General features: G+C 40.4%; 1 protein-coding gene across 2 annotated transcripts in view; it reads right to left on the minus strand.

Annotated features, from left to right (window-relative positions):
* ARMH3 (armadillo like helical domain containing 3) overlaps nt 1-18,944 on the minus strand; it is a 125,182-nt gene that overhangs the window by 95,570 nt on the left and 10,668 nt on the right. For both annotated transcript variants that reach the window (XM_033066182.1, XM_033066183.2), the window contains exons 7-15: nt 18,042-18,116; nt 17,298-17,384; nt 14,012-14,068; nt 12,967-13,010; nt 11,420-11,480; nt 10,425-10,471; nt 9,699-9,774; nt 7,023-7,116; nt 2,150-2,251 (exon numbers count right to left, since the gene is read on the minus strand). In XM_033066182.1, the coding sequence (XP_032922073.1) occupies nt 2,150-2,251; nt 7,023-7,116; nt 9,699-9,774; nt 10,425-10,471; nt 11,420-11,480; nt 12,967-13,010; nt 14,012-14,068; nt 17,298-17,384; nt 18,042-18,116 (643 nt within the window). The remainder of the gene's footprint in view (nt 1-2,149; nt 2,252-7,022; nt 7,117-9,698; nt 9,775-10,424; nt 10,472-11,419; nt 11,481-12,966; nt 13,011-14,011; nt 14,069-17,297; nt 17,385-18,041; nt 18,117-18,944) is intronic.

The raw sequence follows: 18,944 nt of genomic DNA on the forward strand, positions 1-18,944 counted from the left end.
CGTATATCAGCTGCACAAATTTCAGACCTTATAGAAGCTAGAACCAAAGTAAAGAAAGAAACATCAACTCCTGTCTCATAACACAATAAACTCATGTCTCATTGCTTTGTTTAGTAAGGAATCCCCTCTATCAGATTTCACTCTATCTGAAACTAATCCAGTGTGGCAGTTTCCAAGGCCCTGTGCAGACTTTCCACATTACAGTGACTAATAAGTGCAGAAGTTAAATTGAAAAACATAAAATTGTTCCATCAGAGTCTTGAATCGGCAAGACAGACCCTGAGAAAAGCAAATGAGAATGAGCAAATTAGAGAGCTGGTAAGCTCTCCTCACGTGTGCAATCTATTAAAATGAGTAAAGATGGATGTGGTTTAGTTCAAAAGACAAAGCAAGAGGAAACATGAAAGCAGACTTCAAATACATAAGGGCTGATACACAGAAAAAAGAAATAATCCATTCTCAATATCTATGTTGGAGAGGATAACCAGTAATTAATTTAAATCACAGCAAAGAATTTAGGAAGCACATGAAGTTTTCTCATAGGACAGTTAAACACTGAAATGGATAGTCTGAAAATGGGGTTCCACTATCACAGTATCTTCAACCAACCTGTCAGTAATATCTCTGAGAAAAGATACAGGTAAACCTGATTCTGTCCCAAGGAGCTGTGGTTTAACCCTGGACATCAACTAAGTATCATGCAGCTGCTCAACCACTTGCAATGCTTCTCCTCTCCCCACAGCAGGGAGAAGAACTGGAAATAAAAGGTAAATCATGTGGGTTGAATTAAGAACAATTTATTAACTGAAAGCTCATCATGATAATCATAATAATCATCAGCAGAGTGAGAGAGGGTAACAGAACCAAAGAGAAACAAGTGCTGCACAATAAATACAAGTCATGATACAATTGCTCAGTGCCTGCTGCTGCCAATCCCATTCCCAAACAAAACTGTCCCCTTCTGGGTAACTCCCCCAGTTTATATACTGGACATGACATTCTGTGGTGTGGAATATCCCTTTGGTCAGTTCAGGTCACCTGTCCTGGCCATGCTCCTCCCTGCTTTTTCTGCACCCCTCACTGGCAGAGCACAAGACACTGAAAAGTCCTTGACACAGGGTTAGCACTACTTAGCCAGAGCCAAAATATCAGTATGTTATCAACATCATTCTCATATTGAATCCAAAAACCAAAGCACTATACCAGACATTAAGAAAAAAATTAACTCTGTCCCAGCCAAAACCAAATAAGGGTGCACGAAGTTCCTTTTGGCCCTAATTTCAAATTATTACATTTATTTCAACTAGCTTGCTTACTGAACAAGAGCAAGACAGCCAAATACAATTCCACTACATGCTAGTAGATGAAAGGAAATTGCCTGCTCTCTTATTCAACGCTAAGTATTCATGAAATTCAGTAACTGAATCATAGCTTTGCAGACATCTTCATATTTCTGTTGTTATATCCAACTTAACAGTGGAAGTCAGTAACAGGCTGTAATACAGTGCAAAGATCACTTGTTATGTCCACACTTATGGTCCTGCCCGTACAACCACTGGGCAAAACAGCACCCTTGGGTACCCTGAGCAGGAGATTAAGCAATACTTCAACTCCAGCAAGCTGATATTAACCCCCACAGAACTACAGGAGAAACAAAAAGCACAACACAGATACTTTCTCAAGCAAATTACTGCCAGCGCAGTCTAAGTTGTTGCTGTCCTATTTATAACTACAGAGCTACCTGTTTAACCAAAGGACAAAAAGTATTTTCTTCTAATGCTGAGGTTTGCCCCGGTGTCAGTTTCCAAGTGTTCTCAAAAATACAGTTCTCTGGTCTCAGAGTTCCCCTCTCTGACAGAGAGTTGTGAATCAGATATACTCACACCTCTGGCATACAGACAGGCTTGGTTATTAGGTATTATCATTTATTATTACATTCTTTCCATACCTGACATCTCTCCTGCCAGCATTAGGTCTCTCCTACTTTCATAAGTCTTCTCTCAAAATAAGAAATCACTTCATTTTTTCAAAAGGTGAAATCTTCAATCTTTTTATAAAGTCTCCACTTTATTTCTGGAGTCACTAGGCATGTTCTTGTGCCCTCCTCACTTCAGAAGCACTGTTTGCTGAATCCACAGAATTCACTTACCTTTTGTGTCCTGCATCACAATTGAACTGTACTTCAAGAAGGTTATCAGCAGGTTGCTAGTTTGCACATCAGCATCCAAAGGCAGCTCTGCAGAGCTTATAACTGAAACAAAGCAGATAAGACACATTTATCCTATACAAATACAAGAAATAACTATACAGAGAACTAAGACACAGATTCACGGGTCTGGGGCAGGATCAGCCTACTGGCAGGTCCACCTGACCTCCTCTTCCATGACCACCCAGGAAAGATTTTGTTATGAAGACTGGTACTACATCCCAGAGACTACTTCTACCCTGTAAAGTGATATCCTTCTCTGTCCTGCCCCTGCTTCTCCTCCCAGGGAGATGAGCCTACTGTTTTAGCACTCATCAACATCCCCAGCCTAGGAAAATCTAGATATTTGCACTGATATCCAATTAATTCTTACCAGCACCACAGATAACAGTCACACAATTCTCATTTTGTAAAGAGACGTGCCCAGGAAAGGCCCTTCTCTGTTTCAGCAATTTTAAAATGTGAGTTCCAAAAGGTCTGTGTCAATTCCATTCTTCCCTCTCAACAACAGTCTCTCTTGCAGAAGCAACGCACAAGACATAATGTTAACAATTATTGCAGACCAAAGAGATAGAAAAGGAAGGCAGAAACAGAAGCTTTATAAAAATCAAGAAGCAAAAGCAGTCACAGCTTGTGCTAGATACATCTCAACCCAGCAGGGAGTAGAAACGTATTTTCCATACCTGCAGCAGTTCATTGGCATTTCTCTAGGACACCAGCTGTACTTTTGAGACCTTAACAGTGGACATCATCTGCCTTAGACTTTACAAGAAGCTATTTCATTTCCTCAGCTAATTGCACAAATGTGCCTCCTCACTCATTCCCACAATCCCTATGCACCATCTGAAGCACTGAGTTTATGAGCTGTCAAGTCTCTATCATGTGACTGAACCACATTTTTACTGATGACTGAGCCTGAGCTGTCCTAAAGGGCCATTCTCTGCCTTTCCATTTGGAAAGCTTTACAAGAAATACAGAAAGGGAGGAGAAAGATCACTGGGAAACATGCATCATGCATTTACCTGTAGACCCTGTCAGATAAGACTGATACTGTTTAAGATAAAGTAGCTCAGACAAAAAAAAAAACCCCAAATTGATGGAGCTAACCTAGGAACACTTCAGTAAACCACTTGATACAGTTATGTATAAAAAAATTAAAAGTGAAGGAAATAAGTAGGAACCCATAAAGAAATCTACTGTACATCAAAGATCTGGCAAACAAGATACAATTGGAGAAATTATTGGTCTGAGAAAAAAAATACTGCTTGAATTCTGTAGACATCAGTTTACAGAAGAGGGGTTTTTTTTTCTTTTCTGCGTGACCTGGACATAAGAAACAGTTGCTTGCTCATGAGTTAATGGCAGAAAGTTGGGATATGTAAACACAGAGGAGTATCAGACTGCACACAAAGAATAGGATAAAAACAAGAACAGATAATAAACGCAAGAGCAAATTAAACAATGTCAGCTGTAGGGTCAGGAATTTGGGGATTTATTTCCATGGCAGCTCACCAGTTGCAAACAAAATACCATGATCAAACCACAAAATGACAAGCTACCAACATGTAGGGCTCAAGAGTGCAGTTCTACAACACACACTCAGAAATGCACTTCCAGCAGAGACACAAGCACTAACACCCTGTACAAGGTGCTGGGGAGGCCTTGTCTCAAACACTGTGCATAATTATGCAGAAGTCATGTTGAAAGAGGATAAACTTAAACTTGAACAAGTTTAAAGACAGGCTAGTGTATTGATCAGAAGAACAGATTACCTTTCTTGTGAGACTGCAAAACACTCAGGTGAGCAAACCAACACGTGAAGAAGAGCCACCTTTGTTCCAAGGGAAGCTTAACACCATGATAAATGAGTATGACTTGACAAGAAATCCAGTTGCAAAGTTGAATAACTAACCAAAGAACAGGATGCTGAAACTGCCCCCCAACAGAAATTACTGGGAAACAAATTGAACAGATTTAGTCAGAGCTTGATAAATTCAAGGGATTGCATGATGATATGCCTGCAAGCACATGGCACTAGGTTCCAGGGTTAAGGAGACCTTTGCCAGCTCTATGCAACTGTCCTGACATGACAATAACATGAGTGTTCTGGCTGTCTAGGGGGTCAAACCCACAGGTTCTCACATTCAGGAGGCCACAGATGGCTTGAATTACCATTGACCAAAGCCTGTCTCTTCTCACGCTATAAAGACAGCCTAAGATAGGGCTCCCTTTACACTGGAAACAGACCACTAGTACACACACCTTAAGTTTTATATCATCTCTTTTCTGCCTATCCTCAGGAAAGCTCAAGGCTTTTCTCACTTTTGAGGAAAGAAAAAGGTAGCTATCATGAGATTGGACCTTGTAAGAAGTGAGGAATTACATCTGATTGTTGGATGACTAGGCTGGGGACTCTGAGGGGAAGTAATTTGATCCTGTACACAACTGTATTTTGGTTCAGAGAAAAGTCTGCTTTAACATAAAACAGCTTTCAAAATTCAAGGTTTGTATCTCATAACCCTGTAATGAGGCAAGTAAGGCTTCAGCTGGGGCACAGGCAGGCACAGAAGGATGAAGGAGACAAGCCAACAGTAAAATGCAGGATTCTTTAAACCATGAACTGAGAGGCCCAGAGTACAGCAGACGTTCTCATGGAACTCGGGATTACACAATCACCTTCAACACAAAACTGTACCCCTTGGAAACAACAGGTCAAATAGATCAATGTAAGTTCACTGTTTGAATCACACAAAAAATCATAATGGCACTTTTAGGTTATAAAGGTTGCATATTCCCAAGTGTGAACTGATTTAGTCCATTCAGTCTTGAAGACCTGGGGCACCTGACACACTACTAATGTGCCACGGCTGTTGGCAAAGTCTGTGCAATGAGGTGGGAAGCTTTCTCACTCCCAATATTATGAATAGCTCAAAGATTTAGCTAAAAGTCTGAAAAAATGTATTTATATCCCCAATGGATCCTTCTTGAGCTGTTACAATGAACGTGGTGAATGAATATTTAACAACAGTAAGCAAACTGACATTTAGATAACTATGGTGACAGGCACACTTGATTTACATATTATGGATAAACAGTTTCTAGCAAAAGCCTCATTTCTGAAAAAAAAAAAAGAAAAAAAAAAAAGAAATCACTCTGAAGAACACATCACTGCTTATCCTAGTTCATGATACAGGCCTTTTTTAACACACAATTTTGAAACTTTACAAGGTCTTAATTTACACTACAGGTTAACAGCCAGAGAAATTTCAAACCAGTGCATGAACCCATCTTTTATCAGCACAAAAGAAAAGCACCTGAAATTCATAGATGGATTTCTACATGTTAATGTAACTTAAAAACAGTTCAACTACACATTTTTAGTGCAGTTAAAAGAAAGCAATCTTCTCATTCCAAAGCCAAAAAGCCTCTTGCTAACTGGCAGCCATAGGCAAATTTTATAGCTGAATTGCAAGATCTTAGTAAATGAGGAAAATTCTGACATATCTTTAAAACAGCAGTACTCAAGCACCAAACTAAATCAAGCCAAGGGCCACCAAAAAAAAAATCACATTGTAGGGATCAACAAGGTGACAGCAGACAAAAATAAAGCAAGCTTCCCAATGCATTTACTGCACATTAAGATCAGATCCTTTTCTTAAATTTAGTAACCTTACAAGCCACAAGAAGCCTCAAACTTCACAAGATCACTGCCTCTGCTGAAAGCAGGATGGAGGTTTTGTTTTGATTTTGTTTTGCCTTGTGGTTGATAAAAAAGAAGAGGAAAAAAGTGCAAGCAAGTAGATGTAGGTAAGCACAAATTTTGTCAGTTGTGTAATACAGCGTGGGGGTGGATACACTTGCAATGAATACTTTGAACAGAAGCCCACAAAATGCCCATCCCTCCACATTTTAGGTTATATGCACACAGATACTTGAGACATAGGGGACTCTTTATCTGAAGTTTTTGTTATCCATGGCAACCAGACAGAATTCATCCATGAGCAGGATCATCCCTAACTAGGGTATCAAATGACCTGAATAGCTGATATAAATGAGTAACCCAGGCTGCTTTTCCTCAGAAATATTTCCAAACTGTGCTCTATTCAAATTTACTCTGTTCCTTCATTAAACATTCTTCAGCTCAGATGCCATTAAAGTATGTGAAAACATCCATTTCATCTCTTCTCTTAAACTAGGCTGTATCTACCAATATCTACCCATACCTTAAAATGAAAGGGTTTTATTTTAGATGATTTCAAAGCATATTTATGTGGACACATAACATCTCATTTAGAAGACAGATCTCAGGGTAAGCAGTCCTTTACAAAGCCTATCAAAGAAAAGGCAATAATAAGAGGGAGGAATACTTCCACACCCAGACTGAATTCAAATCCCAATTAATTCAAAGCTGAGGACAAGTGCATTAATGACAAGCAGGAATTCACAGCAATTCTCTGTAAATCTGTTCCAATGACAAATAATCCCAGGAAAAGGACCCAATGCTAGAAATATTCATAAGTAAAAGCCCACACAGAATAACTAATGGGCTGGGTGTACCTTCATGCAGATATTGGGGCAGTACTGTTTTCAGAAGGAGTATCAGCATATTTTCATTGAGCAATACACAAGGCAAAATAAAAATAAATTTGAGTCAAAGAATCTTGCTCATGTTTAGTAAGGCAAGTCACTCCAGGAAGAGACCACCAAGTTACATCTGCTCCAGACAGATCTCATTAGCTGCAATCTTTAGAAAATATTTTGCTGCTATTTTACAGTTTTAAATTATTTTTCCTTAGGAGATCACTACATTTCTTACCATCTGAAGAAGGTGGGGTGGTTCCAAGTGGAGTGACAGGTGTTGTTGGAACTGGGCTCGTTGGTGTTGTCATCAGGCCCATTTCAGGATGGCTCTAAGAGAAAACACAAATGCAAAAGTCAACTGCTTCCTCGGGCACTAGAAACACAGACCACTACTTTTACTGTTCCATGCTCTTGCACAACAGACATGACTAATGAAGTCTCAAGAAATTTCAACCTCTTCTCCAAAGAGCTAGGCCATGATTCCTGACCTTGAATGTCTTACAATTAAACTGTACATCAATTTCTCTACTCCACAAAACACAAAACTACATCAGAAAGTGGTGGTCCTCCCCAGCAGACAGGAAAAATGCCCTTCCCTAATGCAGAATGGGAGAAGACTTGCAAAAAACCTACAATATTAATAGCTTCTAATTCCCCCTAGAACAACCCAAGGATGTGCATTTGAAGTCTCCCTCCAAGATCCTTTCACTTCTCTAAGAGTAAATTCTCCTCAGTCCTGGCCACCACCTGTTCATATTCAAAAATGATGGCAATTTATTACTTTCCTGTCTCACTGTAAAGCCCTGCAGGCAAGACTGCAGGAAAACAGTGCATAACATAAATAATACCAGCATTATCGATCCTCTCAGCTTCCATCAGCCACTCACTCTCCCCCATTTCATCTTTGCTAATAGTTGCTTCTCTAATTACTGCCTTGACTTCACTCTTGCAGGCTTCCAGACCTATCCACACTGGTGAGAGCGTAGGCAATCTGCCATGCTATTTTTGAGTCTGGCTGCCAAGCAAAGTGTCCATTTCATAGGGTAAGTTTTACATAAATGTATCATCTGCCTTAATATATCATCACAATTTCAAAATAAAAGGAAGATACAGAACTGCTGATTTGATGTTAGTTCCATAGGATTTTTCACAAGTGGATATCTTCCACATTGCCTTTGAGTATCTCATTTTATGAGCAACTATAAATGCATATATTTTATGGGAAGCACAAGCACACATACTACAATTTACATCCCTATAGCCACCAACTTACACTTTAAAATACATTTTTTTCACTGAAAGTCTTATACAAGCCCTATTTCCTTAGGGTTTGGGGGCCTACCTTCTTTCTCCAGAACAGTAACTGGCAGTTGAGAGACAAGAGTGCCACCCAGCAGCAAACCAAGCATCCACAGCTGATGAGCACACACCTAACACTCCAGACATCCACACAACTGAATTCCTGCTCTTCCCATGTGCCACACAGCAGCAGGAAGCCGTTCATGCAGCACCAAGCAATGGACAGCAGCTTAGGTAAGAGCTTTCACCAGTTTCTATGAGGTTTTTTCAACATGACATGACCCAACTTGCCCTCTCTTAAACGAAGGATTACAGACAATCCATCCAAGAGTAGCAGTTCTCCAATTCAACCCACTGATCAGTGGCTGCTTCAACCACCACTTTCACAAGTAACAAGTCTATCCTTTTATTTTTAAGAGCTTTTACTCTAACTGATCTTGTTCTGCCCTACTCTTTTCCCTGCCAAATGCCTCTCTTCCCTCAGGAATATCTTTACCATAGAAAGGTCTGAGTTGCTATTACGAGAACTAAAAGAGCAGAAATCTCTGAGAAGTGGAAGGAATGAATAACCTGGGAAAAGACAAACAGGGAACCTCAGCAAATTAACCATCCATGCAACAGCAGCTTTCTTCAGAGGCTGTAGATCTGCTTATCAGACCTCTTCCATCACCACTACTGTCACGAGTCCCCAGAGGTCTCCTCTGTCACCCCAAGTGTCTAGCCCATGATGTATGGTTGCACTCTGAGGACCTGAATAAACTGGGGGAAGGTGTTAACTGTTTTGCTGATGTTTTTCTCACAGATTACAAGCAGTACCTACAAACCAAAATAAAAAGCCTGAACCTGAAGGTCTTCCTAAACACATCAGGCTACCCTTTCTTCAGCATGATCACTGGGTCAGACAGGCTCATTATCCGCCTCCCAGCAGCAACCACCTCTCCAAACTCACACAGCTTTTAGAAAAGCATCCAGAGATTTGTGATCAGAGCAGCCCACTGCCTCTCAGAAGGCTGTTTCTCCACCATAAGAAGCCCAAAGACAAGTGCTATGCTCCAACAACTTGTTCCCAGGCCAAAAGGGCTGGGCTCTTCAAGGAAGTCTGAACACAAAATAGTATTTGAAACAACAACTCACATGTCAGTTAGTCCCTAAGTGAAGGATACCCAAACAGACAACACACGGGCAATGCACACCCATACAGAAAAATCCATCCAATTTGAGAGTTGAATCAGCTCTTAACTCTAACTTAACAAAACTGTGATTTGCTCTGAGAGCTACAACAACCACTTTGCTCACTCCATCCTCCCCCTGAGTGGACTATCAATAGGACACAGAAGACACTCCAAGCAGTCCTTTCCATTCACTGTCAAAAATGAATCATTCCAACATGAACTGTGACCTCAAAACTTTACTCATTTACTGTCAAGGCAGGAAGTATATCATAAAATTCTTCTCTGACCCTGGCCTGCTCCTGCTCTTTCATGCTGATCCCACGAAAAGTACATAAGGGGGAGAAAAAAAGAAGGTATCTTTTCACCAATTCCATTTCTGGCTCTCTGATTTCAAAGACATCCACTACAAAGAAATGCAGAAACATTCCACTGAAACTCACTTGTGCCAGAACTGTGATGAAATTCCTGTTTAAGTGAACAGCTTCATAGAGGGCCAGAAGGATTGCTTCATTTGTTCTGCAGGAAGGATACAGACAAAGGCACAGTTAGTGATCAGAATACCAGGAGCTAAATTTTTAGAAGAATGGCCTATCTGAAAAAATAATTTTTTTTCAACTGTGCAAAACTCTGCCTCTGCAATCCAGTTGGTCTTCCAATTATTAGCAGTAATAAGAGTACTAGTAGTAACAATCCATAAAAATAGCTATTTTTAGAGCACAACTACAATCTTTGCTGCCACTGTAGGTATCCCTAGTTGATCAATGTTTTCCATTTAAAGCTGTGTTTTAAGAGCAGAGGGTCCCAAAGTCACTAAAATTCCTCATATTTATCACTTGCACCCCTTGATTTAGAAAATATTTTGCTGAGGGTCAGAGTTCACAAACCTTTGCTTCTCATGCACCACCTCTGACACACCTATTGTCTGTTATAAATGCCTAATAAAAACCACTGGAGTTTTTTTAATACACTTCATTACAAGCAATTCAGCTGTGTCTCCTCCTGCTGTAGCCTTCTCAAGGAAGTGCACATCCACAGTTTGCAGGGTGTGGTACCATTTTAGTGACAGGAGAACCTGCTCCTCTAGTTTGCTGTGTGACATTAAACAGCTCCATGACCGAACAGCTCGCACCAACCAGTTCCTTCTGTAAATAACATTGTGCACTTACTGGACAGAGATCTTCTCATCAGCATCTGCTATGAACATGCTGCCCACCTATGGAAAGAGAGAGCATTGCACAGCAGGAATTTGGGAAAGCTGTTAGACAGCAAGAGACAACACACAGCTACAAACACATTTTATTCTGCTGTACTGTCACTGATCAATGCTTTATGTGTTGAATCACAAAAAAAAAAAAAAAAAAAAAAAAAGACTAGAACTTGAATCCCAGCCTGGATTAGTTTGCCATTCTGTAAGAGGACAACAGAGATCATTTCCAATCTGCTTGCCCCAGGGTAGCCACAGCTTTACCCCAGTCACTCCTGACAGACAGCTGTCAACACTGAACTACCCTTACTTACAGGAAATTTTTCTGTCAGTTAGATCTCAGAATACAATGAAACCTCTGACTAAAGCAAAGTCAAACCGAACAAGGGGAACAGTCCTCTTTACAAGGAAGACATTCATGACTGTTTTTGAAGGCTATCCCCTTAAAAATGCAGACAGTGCCCACTGCAGAATCCAAGCTTTACTCCATAGCTGAAGTGCATCCATGCTTGAGAAACAAAAGAGTAAAGAAACAGAACCTCAAAGACTAGTGCCAGACCAGACCATGTGCCACTACGTTTTAGGTCACATCACCAGAGTAGTGACTAGTTTTTAAAAAAACATAGCTGTTTAAAAGGATTAAGAAGTTTTAAAAAATGATTAGAAGTTTAAATTAAGGTGATTTTTAGAACAAAGTCAACTAGAGTGAAGAAGATGCAGGAAAAGAATTTCAGGTATCAACAAGAGTAGAGATCTCATCCTTTGAAAGAGCTTTCCCTGCCAGACAATACACTCCTCAGAACACGACCATTTCAGTTGTGTTTTGTTTTGATTTGTTCAATCCATCTCTACCTCCAGAACTCACATTCCAAACTCACACTTTCTAGAAGCACTCTCCTGCTGAACTTGCATGAATGCACCTTTTTAAGAATAGAATAACACTGCTTCCTTGCTTACCATGTTAGTTAGGGCTGAGAAGAAACCAGTCTGATGCTCCTCTTCTTTATCTTTGTATTGCCTGAACAAAAAGGAATAATGATGGAGTTTCATGGTTAGAAATAGAACCAGGGTTACTTCACCTAAACCCCTATGCCTTAGTTTTATTCAACAAGATGGAGGAAACCACAACATTCAACAGCCTTTCTGAAGAACTCACAGAAGAAGAGACAAAGGGTATTAAAATATTTGTAAACGGTGTAGAGTTGAAGTGGGCTGCTAAAAGATGTGCAATTTGAACAACGCTTTGTTACAGAGGACACAAACAGTTTGGGCTAACTCTGAAAGGGATCAAGTGACTTAAGAAATTTTGTCCTGCACTGGACAAACAGTAATAAACTACATGAGCACAGAGCGACCATAGAACTGTTTCATTTCATCGTCCACTACAGAAAAAAGCAGAATTGGTCACCCTATGGCCAGCAGAAACCACATGGACCTTTCTGGTTCATGGCCTGATTCCACCTTCCTAGAGCAAGTGAAGAGACTAGAGTAAGTGAAGTCAACAAACAGGTCAGGGACCTCAGATTTAAGCTACACTGCTTCATCTGGCACTCAAAGGGACTAGCAAAGCTCACATGGCCATTTATTTTGTCAGGAATCTGATCACACACAATGTAACATGCAAAGTAAACCAACTCTGAATTCTTGGGAAAGGGGGAAGGAATGAGCTAAGCAAAACAGGCCATGATCTAAAAGAGCTTCTGTCAGAATGAAGGAAGTTGGGTGGGTAAAGTTGTTTTTCCGCTTTACTCTAATCGTTTCCTCTGTTAAATACACCTACATGATTTGCTGACCTTGCAAGTCACCACTGTAACTGTCACAGTAGACTTTCAAAGGAATTAAAACATTATTCTGGATACTCTGAGAATTCTACTGCACAAAAAAAATCTTGAGCTTCTCAGGTGCAATTGCTGTAAGTTTCCAAATTTTTCTAACTCACTTTCCTCTTAGGAAAGTTCACATGTTTTATGCTGCTACTTATGAAGCAGAGGCTAAGAGTATGCTACCCTTTCTGCTAACTTTCTGGTTCTTTCTTTAGCAGCAGCTACTGCTTTCCACCATTTGGAAGAGTTTGCATCCTCTAATCATCTCTGAACTGGCATGTGGACAGCCCTGGATACATTTGTTTTTTTGTTTTAGATAGTGTGTCAGCTAAATCAACTTTTCAACAGGGAAGTTGTCAGCAAATTATTATCTTTTCACTTGTGACTAAGATTTTACGCAAAGTTCATACAGAGGCAAAATCCATGGCAGCAAAAACATACAATGGATATCTTTCCCTACAGCTTCTCCTGAAGCACCTCAGTCCAGCTGGTACAGATGCACTGAGACTTATAATAACTGCATCAACTGAACCAAAGTACCTCAAAGCATAGACTATTCCCTGCCTCACCAGGTGCATCACAGCTGTCAATTGATAAACAAGTGCTTTAATACAAAAAAAAGTTTGTGAAAATGTACAGTAACTATCATGTATTGAAAAACAAGACATAACTTGGTTTTACCTGTTATATTCTGATAAAGCCTGGGCAATTACAAGTCCCATTCCCTGAAAAAGTGTTTAAAAAAAACTTGACATTAAAATCTCAAGGGAAAAAAAATCACACACTGAACACACATAGCAACGCTGCCCCTTCCAAGATAACCTAGCATGCTATGAAGAATTTCCCTTGAAGCTGTTAGAAATATTAAGATGTGCTATGATACAATAAAATTATAATACAAAAATCCAGACAACAAAATTTAAAGTTATTTATCTCATTACAAAGTTCAACAGAAAACATTTCCTCTCCTTGAACCTTCGGATAGAGGTCTCACTCAAGAAGCCTCAGTAGAGCATCAAGAAATTTAGAAAGATGTTGGTGTCAGAGGAAGGACATCCAAAAATTCAAAACGAAGAGTCATAGACCCTAATAACTTTTGCCTTCTTGCAAACAGCCTCCACCATTACAGAAATCTTAACACTTTTCACCCTTTATTTAGCATGGAGCTTGCTTTTTACTTCATGTTTAAAGAGTAGCTTCCAAGTCCAGAACTCACATAACTCAGTCTGCTGTCAATTTTTATCCAGGCCTGGATAAAAAACTCAGACTCTGGCTACAACCCAAAATATATTGCAGGACTCTTGATTCAGACAGAAGTTTCCACTGAGTTACAAGAATTGACTTGTGGACTGGTGAAATCAAGTGACACAGCACTGGAAATTAGATTCCCTTTGGCATAAATCATCCTGTGCCTCTTTGGCACATGACAGCAAGTGGTGTACAGATAGTTCATGAATGCATAATAGATCAATTTCAGCATGTTCCTTGCTACCTAGCTTTTTAACCACCCCCACCATTTAACTGGTGATCAAACTGTCCTAATCCTGAGCTGCCTAACCTATTGCAAGAGCATAGCTAGGGTTGAACAGCCACTGTACTGGTGTTCCTTAGAACAGCACTGTTCTGAGACCTGATTTCTACCACACACCATGCTTACACTCATTACCCTACACTCCATGTGAAAGAGTATCTCCAGCAGCACAGAGGAACCAAGCCAAGTACTCACATTGAGCGTGGCCTCATCATCCACAATGGACAGCTTCACTATGTAGGGATTCACCGACTGCTCAGGGTGGGGGAGAAAAGGAGAAAGAAAAATGGTTTTAAGTTCAGTCTTCAGGGAGGAAAAATACCATTATGTTTCCAGGTTTACCCAACCACCTGGGAAGAATCTCTGCCCTGTCCCATAAAACAGAATACGAATAAGCAGGAGTCACAACACATGCTAAGACTACAAGGCCAGGGACATGTTCCCCTTATTGGTTCAGCCAGGCAGTCTCCTGATTTTATTGAGAGGGAGTTTCTGTCCCTCCACCAGCTCATCTGCCAGTCTGGAAAGTGGAGCAGCCATTCTGCAAGCCTGTTATCTGTGACACACACAGTTTTGCAGCAGGAACAGGCAGTGAAGCTGGATGGAGCATTAGTGCTCTGCTATCTCCCTTCTGCAACACCTTGTAAAGATCGCTTAAAGCAGCACCCAGGAAGGCAGGACAAATTCTAGACTCCTCTGCTGCTGGGTTAGACAGCAACACTTTGTTTACACCACTAAGAACAGGAAGCCTCTGGAGAATATAAATGTCTTGAACTTAGCTGAAGAAAGTACACAGGCTCCATCTATAAAGACAAGTGCTAATAATTTAGGAAGCATTTTAGATTAGCAATACACATTTTCCCTGGTTTATATGTGTCAATGCAAAACTAAAAAAGTTGATTTTTAATCAAGAAACAGAAAAAGTCTCATCTGCAGGCAGGTCATTTTGCAGGGAATTGGAGTTTGAATAATTACCTTTTTTGTTAAAGAGTTTTTTTTTAATCATTTGAGTTATGCAAGATTTTTGGGGAAAAAAAAAAAAAGAAAAACACATGAATTTTCTGATTCTCCAAAGCTGTGTCTCCTCAGCACCTGCAGTTGTCTACACAAGGAGAGGCAAGTGCCCAAAACCGGACGCAAAGGGCTGTTGGATACACTGTATTCTGCCAGACAAGCACACAAAGGGAAAACCCCACATTTTAACTAATTTTTTCTAGTTCTAACAAAATACACAATGCAATTCTAGCAGTTTGAACATGAGGCAAATAAACTTCTGCCTAGATGGTATCAATGAGTATGTATTCAAAAGTCACTACCTGATTTTACATTTTAACTTGCTATCCAGCCCTTAAAACACTTGGAAAGTCACACAATAAATACTTTTTCTCAAAGTATTTTCTTTCTCACAGTATCAATGCAGAAGTATTTTCTCTGAAATCAGGACTAGTATTTAAAAAAAAAAATATATATATAGCTGAAGGCTTGACTATACAGCTGGAACAACTTCTGAAAGTTATTAGGATTTCAATCAGGGGCATTCTTTTAAAGGTTCCAAGTAAAGACATGTAAATCGCTAAAACAGAAATCATAAGTAAGTGAAGATCTCATCAACACAAGTAATGACAACAAGGAGAAATAATCCCCAAGGAATTTGAGAGATTACAAAATTCACATCCCAAAACCAGAAAATAACATCCTGATGTAAAACACACTGGTATTTAAACTAAAATCAGACAAAATCATAGTCAGTTAATTACTTTGGAGCCTTATTACATTTTCTTAAACAGCCAGAAACACAACTGAACCAATGGAGTTCAGACAAAGAGAGAGCCTTTCAGCGGCACCACAGTTAACTAAGAAGAGAACTCCAGAGCACCTGAAGCACGAAAGTTTGCTACAATTCACTGACAACCAGACAACCACCATATCGACCCTAAGAGCCAAAGAACAGCAAATGAAAGTAGCTACTCAAGGACAAAGATTATGGCTGCATTACTACAGGCTTTGCTTGTAGCACTGCTACGAAGAGCCGTCACATAAAACCCTTCTGGGAGCAGCTTTCAGCCTTGCCAGAGGAGCTGCTTGAGCTGAAGTTCCCCTTGCTACACGTCTGCTTCACTTGGATTGTACACAATGCACTTTTCAAACATCAGCACAACTTCCTTAAGAGTGCCCAGTTTCAAGACATCTCAGACAGTGCTCTCCAAAGCACTTGACCCCAACTCAATATTCCCCAGAAAGCCACTGCAAAGACCAAGGACAAGTCTTGCGCACTCACAGCATTCCACCTTACCAAGGACATAAACTACAGCCCACAGGGATCCATGCCTCAGGGATGGGATTACACAGCTCTCCACCATTTGTCTGAATGTTGCAATGAGACCTCTGGTCTTCCCAGTCTGCCCTCATAAGTAACCCTACTTATAGATAATTCCCAGCAGTTTAGCCTCATATCCATATATTGAAATCAATCTCCATTTCCTGTTCCATGCTACCACAGCACAGAATGCTGAACAGAATCTGCAATTCATTATTCTGACATCATTGACAGGAATGAGAATTTGACAGGCATTACTTTGACACCAAGCACAGTTCCTGTCCTTGCAATATTCTCTAGGTCTATTCGTAATTCAGAACAAGACCTATTATAAAATCAGGTTGGTTTTGAAGCCTGCTCCCTCCTAGTAAATTCCGCTGAAGGGCAGGTTATTCCAGAACTTTCCTATTTGCTGCCTAATGAAGTATATTAAGATATTCCTATTTATGAAGAAAAAAAACCCTGATCATTAAAGCATCATGCCTCATACAAAGAGAAGCCAACATTAGGTGCTGTTCTGACATTCAAAATGTTTTTCTCCCAAGCTGAAAACATAATAACAGAAAAAATGGGAATATACCATAAACATAAAAAGGATGATGAATAAAGTTCCTCAAAGAGGAATCCATCAAAGAGACAGAGAGAGAGACTTCGCTTGGAACGACTAGTTGTGATGTTTCAGTTCATTCTTTGGTCACAGCTTCACCATCTCTTCTGGGGATCTATGCTTTCAGTCAGCTAGTCAAGTTTTGAATCACAAATTCAGTCTGAAGCCCAGGGTGACTGACAGCTCGTTTTACTTTGGAGATTATGGATAACCACACACTCACAGAAGTAGACATGTGGTTTGCCACAACAGTAACTCTTCCAAAAGGACCTTCCTCAGACAATTTCCACAAAGGAAATGCAAATTCCCTAGGTAGTTTTTTTCATGCTGGCACAGAACGAGCTGTAGGAATAGCATACACATTTGATTACACACATACATCAGAGACAGACACAGGGAGCACAACAGGGCTGCCTTGCAAAGCTTCTCCTGCTCCGTGCTGACACCCTGATGCTACAGTGTGCACTGCTAAAAACTGTACTGTGTGCTGCCTTCACAATCCATCCTAAACTAATAAAGTAGAGAGAAGTGATGTTTCTGTTACCCAGAACACCCACCTCATACTTTCTGTAGTTGACCAGCAAGGCCAGGAGGACGACAGCATCATACCCATGTTCCCTGCGACTAAGAGGGCTGGACAGGATCTGCAACAAACAATCACACTGCTCTGTTCAGGCCTGCTTCAGGAAGCTTGCAGTGACTCAGACAGAGCATAACCATGAAATGTATGTGTAAGAGCAAATTATGTCCTATCTGAAAGAGGATATTTGGGTGAAGGGAGTGTCAGTACCTCAAGGAAGTTCTGCACACAGAGAAGTTTATTTATCACAGAAAGCATGTACATAGGCTTTCAGGGCATAAAGGGCAAATATATTTCACAACAACATTGTGAATTACCAGCATTACCTGTGCAAGTGTTCTGGGTTTCTCCAAGGCTCAGTTCCACTGAAAAAAGTATAATTTATCCAAGAGCAGAAAAAAAACTTTATATATCCACACTACCTTTTGAAAAACAGATTCTCCAATATGGGAATTCTGTGTGAAATTAGCCCAGAAATCTGTTCAGATTCTAGCTATGCAGAAATGTCTCAAGTGAAAATACTTTAAATAGTCAGTAGTGACTAAAAACAGCAGACTAGAGTAAATGGGAGAGAACATTACAAAATATATGTATGACTGATCTATGAATGGAAGCAACAACAGTGCCAGTGAACTACACCACACTGAAAAAGCTGAAAAGCAAACACATGGCTGAAAGTCCTCGCTATGGAAGAGCCCTCAGTAGAAGGAAGAACCCTTACCTGTAGAATAGCTTCAAATATGCTGTTAATCATCACATACTCCAGGATGGTGTTCTGGCTAATGTTATCTGTCACCTGAGTACAAACAAAAGTTTTAAAATCTCACCCAAAATCTCCACCAATGCTGTAGCTACCTCTGGCATACACTGGGAACAGGAGAGTTCTGGTCCCAGATGGATACATTTATCCAGAATCTCACACTTAGCAAGTCAAGGTGTGACTAGCAATAGAGCTAGACACGAAGCAAAAAAATCTGCCTCCCAGCCCTCTCTCTGCCAAGAAACACCACCCACGGGCAAAGAGCTCCCCGTTCCTCCACACGCTGGTATTTCACACAGCTGCAGGAATGACAACAGCCATCAGCTGTTGCAGGCTCTACACAGGAGGCAGAGAATGAAAAACAGCACACATATGCTCCACTGAGAACTTTCCCATCATGAAGAGGGCAATGAAAAGCTCCATCCCTCTCAGTTATCTCTTATCACAGCCAAAATAGTTCACAACTGACCATCTCCAAAAGCTGATGAGTGGCTATTTATTACAACTTCCTCATTCTTCACACCCTCACCACTCTGGTCTACTCCACACTTTCTTCCTTTCCTCAACCCTTCTCCCTTTCCTTCCATTTACCTGAAACTTCTTAAATACCTTTTTCCTTTAAAAAACACCACACCTGTGAATCCAATTAATACTTCCTCCTGCCTCTCCCCTTTAGCCCCAGCTGGCACTTATGTTACAGGATGGAGAGCATCTGCTAGTCTGCACTGGCATCATGATTAGAGCCATCATGCATATTCTGGACTGACCCTTGTTCTCATTCACAATTCCTTTCCCCTTCTTAAGCTTCACAGTGCAGCATTCTGCTCAAGTTTTGAAACAGTTCCATCCCTCAGATGTGGCTCA

The sequence above is a fragment of the Catharus ustulatus genome, chromosome 8 (assembly GCF_009819885.2).
Source record: "Catharus ustulatus isolate bCatUst1 chromosome 8, bCatUst1.pri.v2, whole genome shotgun sequence".
In the NCBI taxonomy this organism is placed as follows: Eukaryota; Metazoa; Chordata; class Aves; order Passeriformes; family Turdidae; genus Catharus; species Catharus ustulatus.